Source organism: Triturus cristatus, chromosome 4_2, assembly GCF_964204655.1.
Source record: "Triturus cristatus chromosome 4_2, aTriCri1.1, whole genome shotgun sequence".
Lineage (NCBI taxonomy): Eukaryota > Metazoa > Chordata > Amphibia > Caudata > Salamandridae > Triturus > Triturus cristatus.
Window position 1 is genome coordinate 336403545 of NC_140586.1, and position 13738 is coordinate 336417282.

General features: G+C 41.4%; 1 protein-coding gene across 1 annotated transcript in view; it reads left to right on the forward strand.

Moving 5' to 3' along the window:
• NMNAT2 (nicotinamide nucleotide adenylyltransferase 2) overlaps window positions 1-13738 on the forward strand; it is a 324069-nt gene that overhangs the window by 182213 nt on the left and 128118 nt on the right. Inside the window, exon 2 of the mRNA XM_085601729.1 lies at window positions 6549-6637. Within this exon, the coding sequence (XP_085457855.1) occupies window positions 6549-6637 (89 nt within the window). The remainder of the gene's footprint in view (window positions 1-6548; window positions 6638-13738) is intronic.

The window sequence follows — 13738 nt, forward strand, 5'->3', positions numbered from 1 at the left end:
ACAAGTGTGACAATTCAGACTTTAAATATACATTAAACATGACTAACTTATGCCGCTCAAGCTATTCTTCTGGCTTTGGGAGGCAGGTATTAGTGATTTTAATGTATATGTAATTATTAAACAACTGTTGTTGTGCTCCTCACAAAACCAGACAAACAGCGCCTCCATGTGGCAGGCTGTGATAGGAGCCGGTGTTAACAATAAAGTACCGGTGCTGAGCACCGGAAACCACTGGCTCAAATAAGCACCTTACTAGCACCTCCTGCAACCCTCAGCCCTCCCATGATTTTTAGGAGGCTGCTGATCATGTCTGATGGCACATGGAAACAGAAACAACATGCTGCTCCTCTCTTCCAGAGAGCACGCTTCTTGTGCCGCTACACAAACACATGTGGCAGGAACCCTGATTTCAACAGGTGCTGCCGAGCAAAGGCTGCCAGTGGCCAAAGGTAACTTTCTCATCCCTGGGCCAGATGCTAAATTTGGCCAATATTTTATTACATCCATCCATCCCTCCCCCCACCCACCCCCTCCCCCAACCAATAGTCGGGCACTTGCACATGGTCTTGCTTTTTAGGCCTCCATTATGAGGCTGTTACTTTTTATGCCGTAATACTGCGCCCTAGATTCCAACCTTATTGGTAATAACAGTTTGCAATATTACCAGTTAATCCCCTACCGGTCTATATGGAATAAGGCAGAACCAGAAATCAGTGATACCGCACCGAGTTCCTTATTCCAACCCATAATTCTAGGTCTTTTTCCAGGGACATGTAAATCCAGGTTTGACCTGAAGAACTTGTCCCTGGTTTCCAATGAAGTACTCCCTCAGACAGTAAGACTGAAGAATAAAAAATAAGATACAGATATAAGAGGTACAGAAAAAGGCAGGGCGCACTTTACATGCACTGTAAAGCTACAAGGCTGAGGTCTGGAAATACGTCAATCGTGAAATCTTTTGCTGTCATGTTTGTGTTATTAGCTGCAACTATTGTCACTGTTTTACACTGGTTGTGATCAGCTAGTTCTGCCAACGACTCTAATAAAACGAAAGATCCTTGTGTTTCATGTTGAAGTAGGAGTTTATTTACACCCACCTTAGGACACCACCAGCAGCAGTAGAGATAACTGTCACACTGACCTTCCAGGTCCCCTGAACACTCCTATGATGGACATAACATTCCCAGCAATGAGTCACCGTTTGGAGGGGAAGTTACAACACATCTTCCCTTCATAATATTGACACAAAGAAGAAGAAAAAACAGTAAGAGAAAGGATAAAGGAAAGAGGTAAAAGAACAAAAGTATGAAACTAAATCTTAAATTCGGTGACAACAATGAAACCATAAGAGAAACTGAATATACAATAAAATGTGATCTTCTTGCTCTTTTATCACGACACAACGGTTCAGCCTGGCCTCTAACCGTACCGCAATGAAAATGATTAAGCCGAGGCCCCACGTTACCATTCCCTCTGTCACATTTTGACAAATGAGACATGCTCCAGACATCACCACCACTAAGCATCACAACATTCCACATGACCTTGATAATGCATTTAGCCCCAAAAAATGTGTTTCACCTTTGGAAGACCACACAACTTTTTTAACAAACACAAAATCACCTACCTTCCATTCACCCTTGCACACACCCATTTTGGTATCAACCCTTTATTTATACTCCTCTTGATCTCCTCACTCTCCAATCAACAACCCTGTTGCTCCTATCTTTCACACTCAGCCACACTGGGTTGAGTTTTGAGCCAGCTGCTCCGCCTTTGAGTTTCTTAATGGCGAGCAACCAGTGACACTATTAGGTGTGTTCCTATGGGCCACAATTTGTCCCATAAAATGCACTTCAAAGGAGATCTAGTTTCAATAGCAGTCTGTTCACAAGCCCTTACAAGCCTATTCATGCTTTCAACTAAACCATTAGCTTGTGGTGCATAAAGAGCTGTGCGGTGATGGGTAACAGAAAGATTCTTTAACCCCTTGAGTGCCCCGCCCTTTCCCCGCCCTGTGCCGGCCCTTTCATTAGCGGGCGGGGTTCATGACGAGATAGTCTCGTCATGGGCACAGCGCAACCGCGCTCCATGACGAGACCATCTCGTCATGGGCACTGAAGGAGTTAAAAACCCACCATCTCCTGTGAAGTGAATTGAACACCATTATCAGTGACCAGGGCATCTGGTATGCCTTCACGAGCACATGCATCTTAAAGAAATTCAGTGATGTTCTTGGTAACCACAGAGTTCATGCAACAAGCTGAGACCCATTTGGAAGTATAATCAACAAGGGCAACCATAAATCTCTCATTAGGAGGCAAGATATCAAACGGTCCAACAATAGCCACTGCCAGCTTGGACCAAGGGCGCTCAGGTAACACAACAGGTGAAAGCGGTGCTGCACTGATTTTTTTAGAATTATCATTGCTTACACAAAGAGTACACTCTCTAACTGCCTCTTCTGCTTGACGATCAACCAAAGATGACTGTCACACTGACCTTCCAGGTCCCCTGAACACTCTCATGATGTGCATAACACTCTCAGCAATGCATCACCCATTGAAAGGGAAGTTACACCAGACGCATTCCTTATTCCTGCCTTTTCACCTGAGGAGCCTCTTGTGGATTGTCATGAAGCACGCACAAGCGTCACTAGAACAGCCGCATCGCTATCAAATCCATCAAAAGCCATATTGTGCAAAAATAGTACCTCAGTTTTTAAGCCCTCAGTGTCAGTTCTGGTGGCCTGGGTCAGAATGTGAATTTGGATGGCTTTAGAGTAATTCTCAAAAAACTCAGCATTAGTTTTAAGGTTAGATCTGGGGCAAATGCGCAGTTCTCAAATTGCATTTAACTTCCAGCTATGCCACTGTGTAGCTTTCTCGACTGAAGACATCCACTTATCCAGGCATCCATCTTACTCTCTGTGATGAGACTGTTGAAGTCCTCAAGGTTCTTTCCAGCGAATACATTTTCAGAAAAAATCTTCTTTGCTCTTCATCGAGTGATGTTTACATCCGGGCATATATTTGCTCCATAGTATTGCCAATACATGTCCTCGGAAACAATGTGTTGAACCCCAGTCATCACTCAGCAGAGGGTTGAGGAATGCGGAAACCTGGCCAGCCTCGCCCACCTCTGCTTCTACCCCATTAGCTGCATTCTCCTCCCTAATTCTTGCCACACATATGCCTGCTTTAGTACAACTCTCTGGTATCAGGTTTGACAATAGAGGGAGTTGCATGCATCCCCAATTCTCATCCTTCTCATTGGTTGCTTCCGGCTAGCCAGTGGACCGTGGACCTAAGACTACTAACAACAAGCACCGCCATCTTGGAACGGACAACATTTGGATAAAAATGGGCCTCACGCAATGCTTGAGATCCAGAAGGCTCACTCCCTCATCTCACTGAAGCCTTCTGGTCAGTAGCTCTGAGTCATGCTTCCAGCACCGGGATGCAACCTCAAGCACCAGAAACCCCGAGAAAGCAGGTGACTTGGAACCCTGCAAGCCTCGCCCCAGCTCGCCTCTACTTGCAACTTCAATATTATGTGGCATTCATAAAGGACACTACCTTTGGTCATAAATGTAGCCATAACCCACATTTTGTCTATTAAATCAGTGATGCAAAATATTAGTGTAGTGTCAGAGTCCTCTTTCCAAGGGCCTGGTGTGCCACCCTCTTTGTCCTTGTGACACTTGTCCAGTTCCATTGGGTCATTTTCTCAATGCCAGGCCAGTGTATGTTTCCCAGTCCTAATAAAAGAAACAGGTTAGAAATAGGTTTTTAAAAGATATAATTGTATGCATATTTACATTAACACGACAAGCAAAAATTAACATGAAATTGACATGATATTGAAATGAAGAAATTATGTAGAGCAAATTATGCTTATACTAACATTAGTCACTGTAAGCCTAAAAATAGCAACCTTGCCTGCCAGCATCTTCCAGTATACAGCCATCTTTTCATTTCTGTCTCATTTGGCACACAGGCGGTTTATGCAACAGTAATTTTGTAAACACTGCTGTGAGATGTAATGTCACTTTCCGAGGTATGAAATGATGGTTCTTTCTTCAGAGCTCTGTCGCTCAATGTTCCACCGAGAGTTTACACGGTTTCTCTTAGTGGGACCACAGTGTGATTCTTATGACAACTTGACCATGTATAGTGATCTTTGTACCACCTATTAAGGTGCCGGAGAGCACCAGGGATGGGAACTGCATTATGTGGAATTGTGGGATAGTGCTGTCAAATGTGATCATAGACACTGTATCATTCTTCCTAACATTATAGGTTTAATTTGTGTGACTCTAGCATAATTGTATTCAAGTATAGATTTTTATTATATTTTGCTTTATAAAAGAATCCCATTCTTACGGGTGTTGGGTTCACTCTCCCTTGGCTTTTAGGAGGCGACTCCACGTCGGTCTGACCTCTGATTTATAACTTTGATTTATTTCTTTGGGCTGAGCTGTATTTGCTTCTGCTTGTTCATTTTCTGTATTTTATTCTGAGCATCATATTATTACTTGACGTAAATGACTAATTGACTCATTCTAACTCTTTAGTTTGTTTTCTGGAATGCCTTTACATATTTTAATGCACCTTCATGGTTTCATTTTATATTATTGTCTGTCTACTCTGTAAAGCCTGGTGTGGTTTACATAAAACTTTGGGTTGTTGTTAAATATTAATTTTGTTGGAAAGGTGCAACTGAGATGCAACGAAATCCTGAGCGCTCAAAAGCGCTTCAAAATTTCTCATTAGAAAAAGCGCTAACAGTTTCTTTCCCTTCCATCCTAAGAATTTCAATTACGTTTTTACTCTCAACTTTTTCCAAGGCTTATGACCTAGGAGAGGGGACTTTATTCATGTTTATCGATAATTTTTCCCTACTGACAGAATGCCCTGCTGTGGAGGACTCCTGTGTCTTTAGTTTAGCGAATCACTTCATCTTCTTGTCTTGTGTGTCCATTGTCTCCTGTTGTTAATTCTATCCAACTTTTCTTCCAGTCTCGGCAGATAGTTTCCGATCCGAACTAACACCTCCAGAACAAGTTCCCCAGTTGGGAATTATGATGCAGGTGCAGGGTCTTTTTCCTTGTCTTGAAGAGACAGGCTTTTTTTCCTAAGGGGAAATTCAAGACAATTAATGAATGCAGCGATTTGCGCTGCGTTGCATTACTCTGTATTTATGAAGCCACTCAGGGCCAGGCAGGGTGGATTTGTGTGGCTTCATAAATAGCATTTTAGGCTTGCATAGCACACTCATAAATATGCCCCAAAGTCATGCTGCTAATTGTAATTGTATTTATAAGGCGCTTACTACCCCTGGTATGGCGTCAAAGCGCTATTCAGCGTGTAAAACGCTACTCCAGAACCCAAAAGGATTAGTGGTGAATTAGTATAGGGAAGTATGAATCCATTTGAGCAGGTGACATGTGAGTCTGTTGGTTGGATTGAAAGGATAATGGAGGGATAGAAGAGACGGGAGCGTAGAAAGTGTTTACTGAGGGATAACAGTAGTAAGAGGATGTCTGGGATGAATAAAGGAGAGATGTAGGAGAGAAGAGTCTCTAGAAATGGATTAGGGACATCATCGTAGTACATGAGGTCTCGGATGAGTCTAAGGATGCATACCTGAGGGAAGTATTTAGAAAGGGTTATTTGGGAGATTTTAGTAGTAAAATGAGCTTTGAGGTGATGCAAGGAGGGCTAGAGGAGGGAAGAGTCTAGAAATTGTTATTTTGGAGATCATAGTAGTAGAAGGAGGTTTGGGAGGAGTCAGAGAATGGAGGTAGAGGATATATTGAGACAGGTATAGGGTCAAACATATGGCAGTGCATTGGAGGGAATCAATTGTTTTTTTTACAGTAGGAGTAAAGTAATAAATATATAGATAGATAAGTACACGGATGGTATACATGTATAGGGAAAGTAATATATCGATATGTAATTTTTCTTTAATAAATTCAGACTTTCAAGTGTTGCTGTACCTTAAGCTAATTTATTTGTGGAGTTTTTTTTTTAAATGCATTTATTTGTTTATTTATTATTTTTGTTATTAAACATTTTTTCACCAATTTAATAGTGAAGCAGTTGTAGATAAATTGTTATGATAGTGAAGAGATCAGTTTTTAAGCTACACTCATGGTGCCAAACTACCCAACATTTGTGTACAATTTCATACTGTTATTCACTGCATAAAAGCTTAACTCCACAACATTTGCAATTGTCTCTAATTTCAAACGCTGCCATGCACATCTTGTCGGAGCTCTGGCAAGGCGTGAAACACTTGCTTGAACCTGAAATTTTTCTACTATGTGAACATGATCAAATATTTTATGCTTTGAAAATTTGACACAGACTTTTTTCTCGATTGGGGGTTTCAAGGAATGCTCTGAAGTGGCAATTTGTGGTATGAGCGCTTTGCAAAAACTCTAAATAAATAAATAAATTGATACATTCAATCTTAATGGTGCAGGTGATGGTTTTCCTGGAATTAGTCTAATTGCCCTTTTCTTGCCCTGTTCCAATCAGAGCGAGCCAGGGATTATCTGCACAAGACCGGACGCTACATCGTCATCGGCGGAATCATCTCCCCTGTGCATGACTCCTATGGAAAGCAGGTAACTGGACCACTTTTGAGATCTTGTACTGTCTTTTGCCATTTTTCTATGAATAAATAGGCCTGATTACACCAGGTTTGCTCTTTTGCAAAAAATGGACCAATGCTTTTTGCAAAGTTTTTGGTGTCCCCAATACCTTATTAAAGAATCACAAACTCATTTGCTGTTAATAATGTTTAGTTTACCTAATTAATTCACCTTCATTGGCATAGTCAGCATTTAATCAAATCAGAATTTTTCAATGAACATTTGGCACAAATTAGCATGACAATTATATTTACCTAATTTCTGGTACTGGTGACCATTTCCCCGAAACCTGTCAGCCCTGCATCAATCAAATCCCTTCTGGTGTAATCGTCCAATCAAATGCAGGCTAAGACCCAAATAAGTCCGGGAAAAAGTTCCTTCGCTCGGCACGACACAGTCCCAAAGGTATCCAAAGGACCAGGCAATCGTGCAAGCAAATCGACCAACGGAAATTCAGAACGCACTTCTGAACGCACTCTCTCTCTCTCTCTCCCACTCCTCTAATAAAACTCCCTTTTATAATGAATTCTAAGATAACATGCAACATTTCTAAGCATCAAGAGGCTCTGATTGGCTGAACTCTTAAAATTTTAAATATTGGACTTGATTCCCAGGGTTTCTTGGTTCTCAGGGACTTGAATATGCCATCCTTTAGTTTGCACAGTTCTTATGCGAAAGGGTCCGAAGTATCAACATGCAGACCTCTGAGGACAGGTTGCCATTGTCTTTTCTGTCATTCACACTATTTGAGTCTTGGCAATCCTCCACGTTCCTATCCTTGACGAGGAACGCAGTGCCCACATCTGAGGTCGCCTGGAGATCATCAGAGCCATCCGAGTCTGCACAGTAGACATCGCGCTCACACGACGGTGGCCACTTCCGAACTCCATTTTGAATTTTGCGGCCTAGTAGGCCCAAATGCCAATTTAAGCAAAACAAACATAAAAAGAAATTAATATACGGAAATGAAGATTCGAATGTTTAAACCCACACTAATCCCAATAAATTTTAGTATTTTCCTAGCTTATAGAAACATTTAAAGCAATAATACTCACCATTTCGCAATACCAGGAACGCAAACCATTACAAAGGCAACATAAACCATGCAATTTCTATCACAACACATTCTACAGTTAATATGCGTACCACAGTTAGTCATTAGAATTATTTGCCATGCAATTAGCTTTTAGTCCCTCATATAATTTGTGTTTATTAAGGTGCAAGGTTGATTAGTAGTAACACTCAAAAGAGTTAATACAAGTTAATATTTAGAATAGTTACGTAATTAGTATTTTATCATGCAAAATAGAGAAGGTATACAACATTTTGCTTTACCTGCTCCACCAATCCCCCCTTTGGTGATTTTTAAAATCACCACAAATCCCACTAAATTTCAAATTAAATTTTATGGAAATGATTTCTCAGTTCTCTTAGTTACGTTACATCATGGTTTCCCCCATCTCATCCTCTCTTGTTTTCTTATACATATTTTCTTTCCATTCTTTCAGTTCTATATCTCCCATTTCTCTTTCCTTTGTTTCTTACTCTCTTTTCTTGGCAGTTTCTCTTTTTATTTTATTTTGTAACTTTCTTCTTTTTATACATTCACACCCTAATCTCAAAATTAATACTAGTATTACCACACAAGTCACTGGAATTAGAATCTTACCTACAAATGAACTATCTAATTTGATTAAGAAGCCTTTTATAGTTGAAAACCCTTTACCAATCTTTTCCCAAACACCTTCAACCTCCAATGGAACAATTTCCTCATGCAAGTCTGTTATATTCTTAATATGTTTCTTTAAATCTTGACTCTCGTCAGGAATATAAGTACAACAATGTTGCACTTTCAGCATTCCACAGACTCCTCCCTCTTTTGCCAAAATAATATCAAGGGTAAGTCGATTTTGCATAACCATGGCTCTCACGGCAACCATTTCGGTATTTACCAGTAAGAAACCTCCAGCAGTGCTTGTCGATAAGCGATCCACTACTGTAGACAATTTTCTAATTTTATGTGCATTCAGAGATATTCCAACGGCTGGTATCAGTGCTCCAAAAATATCCCCTACAATTTCTGACCAACTTTCCCTCCTTCTATGTGTTAGTTTTCTACCTATCTCGTGCACACCATCTTTTCCCCTTCCCACATGAAATATCTTTGGGAAGACCAGGCCCAGGAAACATGTGCCATACCAAAGGTCCGGCAACCGACAATAAGCTTTACTTCCGCAGATAAAATATAATCCAGGGAAAACCGGATCGTTTCCTCCTTTAAATCCCCATCCTCCCATGAGTCTATATGTATCATGGCATTCACTCGCACCTATAAAATAATTGTCATAAACAGTTTCATTTCTTCTGATACACAATTTCCCTCTCTGAGGCCAATCTAAAGCCATTGCAGGACTCTTTTCTCCCTTCAAATGGTTTTCTTTCGCCACATCCCAAACTGTTGTCTCTCTCTTTCCCTCAGGTACCTTTCGTTGCATCTTAATTCTCCTCTCTTCTACCATGTCCAAGAAGGTCTTTTCTTCCTTCCTCAGACTAATAGTAAGATTATTCTTAAACACTGCTTCTAAAGTCAATTCTCTAGTTTCTAAGAAATATTCACCTAAAGTCTTACCAGGTTTTATCTTATTCAACTCAGGAACTACAGGTACTTGTGAGAAAATGTTATCTACATCAGAGTAATAGTATTCTAATTTCCCTGTTTTATAAAACAAGCTTGCTAATACACTACAGGTTATTCCATATGTCACAGGAAGGTGGTGATATGTAACACCTTCTGACACCGATGCAGGTAATTGCATGCAAACATAACAATCTCTAACGTCCATAGTTTTTACATATTCATACAGTAACTTTGAAAAAACATTGTTAGAAAATCAGTTATAGACCTATCCTTATGCAGATCAGTTCTGTCTATCAATCTAGTTGCATGAGTATCATGAATCTTTTCTATATTAGTCTTGTTCTCTGTATGACCCTCTATCGTTTCGAACGTTACTTTAAATGAAATTATTAAAGCCAATACACTCCACAGAAGCATTAGTAATCCTGTACAACAACAACACACTTTGGACCATCTTCGAAGGAACACACATGTAGATTTTCTACCGTCTGTGTTTGCCATTTCGGAAATGACCAGTGTATTTTGACTTAGCTTCTCTTATTCACAACTAACTTTGTCTAAACCCAAGGCTCTAAGCGCCTACTTGGTTCTTTTCGGTTATAGGTCTTGTCCGCTATTTCAATCTCTTTGCAATTTCCTCTTGCCACTTCAGTCTGGCATTTGATCGTCTTTTACCTTGTTTTCACAATCTTGGTCCAGAATTTCCTGAACATCCGTCTCTTCTCTGAAATCAGACAAGATAACTCTCAGGATTTCCGAATCTTCTTTCTCTTCAACCACTTCCGGTACAGTCACACCTAGACTTTCTTGGCTGTCTGCTTCCTCTTGTACTTCAGGAAGTGCCACATACGTCCATTCCGGTGACTTATACTTCTGGTTGGGTTTCTTAATTCGTTTTTCTTTCTTCAAGTGTGTCTGATCAGTGTCTTCCGATTTCTCTTGACTAGACACTTCATTCACTTGTTCTGCTTTAGATGGTTTCACTCTTGTCAATCGATACCTCAGTCTTTTTATTTTGTTTGGGCAAATTTCTTCTTTCGCTGGCCTTTTCAACTTATTTCCCTTCCCACCTCGTTCGGTTTTCCAAGCTCTCTTCCTCAAGACTCGTCCTTCTTGTACTTCTCCTTCGCTTTCCTCAGATCCGGTCTCAGTGTGACCTTTACCTTCTTTCGACTTTTCCTTCACAACTTCCTGTTCCCTGTCTACAGTTGTCCCTCCTCGTGTTTCTTCCACTCAATCTTCCTGCTGACTTACTGTCCCTTCTTCTACCTGGATGTGTGTTTTCCCTACACCACCTCGAGGTTCTTCCGCAGCAATCTTACCCTCACTCTCTGTATCTAATTCCTCACCTTCTACTTCTATGACCTCAGGTGGAATCTCTCTCGTACTTGCATGTGGAGCTTCTTTATCAAAGATTTCCTTGACAGTTTCTTTAATATTCTCTTTTACCTTTCCCTGCACTCTCACATGTTCAATATCTGACTCGGAGCTAGTATCAGAAATCTCCAATCGTCTTCTTAATGGCAAATTCTCTGGTTCTGTAACTTGGCTCGGTTCCAACTTTCCCTTTCTCAGAGTTGGTCTTGCTCTTGTTTCTTCTGTTTCTGACTTGGAGCTGGTATCGGATTCTCCCAAATATTCTTCTTCAGGTCTATTTACTGGACTAGGGATTCAAAGAGTATGACTCGCATGAATCCAATTCTTTACTCTGGCACATTTCACAGCTGTCGTCGTGGTCAAAATCACTTGACCTGGTTTTCCCCAACGTGGGACCAGACAATTTCTCCTTCTATGCATTTTGATCCTCACCCAGTCTTCTGGACTTAAATCATGAGCTGGCTTCTTTTCAAGGGTGGTTGCATCCAATCCAACCTGATGAAACACAGAATGAACGGAATCAGCCAACCCCTTGCAAAAATCCAACACAAAGTCATCAGATATAGGCAGTAGTTTGTTGACAGGAATGAAAACATGTCTCATTGCTCTACCCATAACAATTTCATGGGGACTCAGTCCAGTATTCCTATCAGGAATAGATCTAATAGTCATGAGCACTAGAGGCAAGACATCAGGCCATTTTAAACCTGTGGCCAAACACATTTTTCCCAATCTGTTTTTAATGGTGCCATTCATCTGTTCAACTACTCCAGAAGCCTCTGGGCGGTAGGCACAATGCAGTTTCTGTTGTACATTCAATACTTCACAAAGCAATTTTATGATTTCACTCTCAAAATGCTTTCCTGTATCTGACTCGATCGCAACTGGGAAACCAAATCTAGGAATAAACTCTCTCAATAGGAGTTTTGCTACTGTAACCCCATCATTCCTTCTGGTTGGGTATGCCTCTACCCATCGTGAAAACAGACAAACAACTCCTAGGACATATCATAACCTGTTACATGGGGGCATTTCAATGAAATCAATCTGCATTCTGGTAAGAGGACCTCTTTCCCGTCCTATTGTTCCCAAACTCACCACTGTTTTTCTTCCTGGATTGTATTGCTGACATATTAGACATCTTTGACAAAGGCTTTCAGCTACCAGCCGAAACTTTGCATTATACCAGGTCTGTTTGAAAAGTCTGATCATAGCATCCCTTCCTACATGTGCCTGTCCATGGTACATCTGTGCCATGGTAGACACCATGCTATCAGGCATGACTGGTCTGCCATCCCGATAAACCCAAACTCTGCCTCTCGGGGTGCACATCCTGATTTTATCCACTGTTTCTTTTCCTCTTCTCCTGCCTCTTCCTGTAACTGCCTCACCTCTTCCCACATATTCACAGTGTTAGTAAAAAGTAAGGGACATGAGTTAATTTCCTTTTCCGTGTTCCAATTAACTGAATTCAGGTTGCGCGCACAATATTGTGCTATGTCATTTGCGAATTCATTTCCCGCCGACACGTAGTCAGCATTCTTCGAATGGGCAGCGCATTTTACTACTGCCAATTGCTTAGGCATCTGTATCGCCTCAAGCAATTTCCCAACCACTTCAGCATTCCTTATGGGAGTTCCACTCGACGTCAAGAACCCTCTTTGGGACCAAATCTGCCCAAAATCATGCACAACTCCGAATCCCTACTGACTATCAGTAATCATAGTGACACACAAGTTCTTTCCCAGCTTACATGCTCTTGCTAACGCAAACAGTTCAGCAACCTGAGCTGATCTCACTCCTTTCAGACAAGACGCTTCCAATACAGCCGCTACAGTACACACTGCGTATGCTGCACTCAAAATTCCTTAGTCTGTTCTCAAACATGACTCATCCACAAACATCACATAGTCACTTTTTTTCAGAGGCACATCTTTTATGTCCGTACGCGGCTCGGTGCAAAAGTCAAGCACTTCCAAACAATCATGGTCTACGTCATCCTTCACTTCCACATTTACAGCATCAGGCAACAATGTTGAGGGGTTTACATTAAGACACCTCACAAGGCTCACATTTGTTGCACCCAAAATGACTTTCTCATACTTAGTTAGACGACTGAGGGGCATATTTACAAGCAGGCGATAAAAAATTATCGCCGCTTTTGCGGCCGTTTTCGGCCGAAAAGCGGAGATAATTTTATCGCCTAATTAGCAAGGCCACGCTAACGCGTGAAACCTTGCTTTAGCATCAGGATTCCTAACGTCCAGCTTTGCATCTCTAATGAGATGCAAAGTGGGCGTTCCTGACCTAACATGACAGAAGAAATGTTGCTAAGCGACATTTCTCCTATCATCAAGCGCCACGTTATGAAGCATAGCGTCAGGAAATGTAGCGATAACCCCTGTTATCGCTACTTTCCTTACGCCTGCTTCAGGACTGACTTAGCCATGATATCCTATGGAAGGTGGATATCATGGCTAAGTTTGCGAGTCCCTATCAGCAAGCTAACGCCACATTGCGGGAGATTATCGCTGGGTTTCCTGCGATAATCTCACGTTAGGCAGTTAGCGTGAGGATTTTTATCGCTGAGGAGATAAGCGTTGCTAATAGCACGCTATCTCAGCGATAAAAATCCACGTTACCCAGCGATAATTATCCTCACGCTAAGAGCGCTGAGCGATAATTATCGACGGGTGTTGCTGATATGCCCCATAGCGTCATAAATTGAGTGCGGCTCCTTGATAAAAGGATCGCATCATCATGAGGTACAAACACTCTCACAGGATATCCCATCACAATTCCTTCACTCTGTTCCAAGCTCTTACAAGTAGCAGCCACTGTTTTCAAACAACCAGGCAACGCCACAGCTACATGATCTAGTACAGCTGAAAAATATGCAATTGGTCGTCTCAATATTCCATGTCCTCCCCTACTGACCAAAAAACTGAAGCGCCCTAGCCCCGCTTTGGTGCACAATCATAAATAGTTCCTTAAAAAATGGAGTTGTTCCAGACTGCCTTAAAATGGGACAAGTCACACCCTTGCTGAAAAAACCCGGC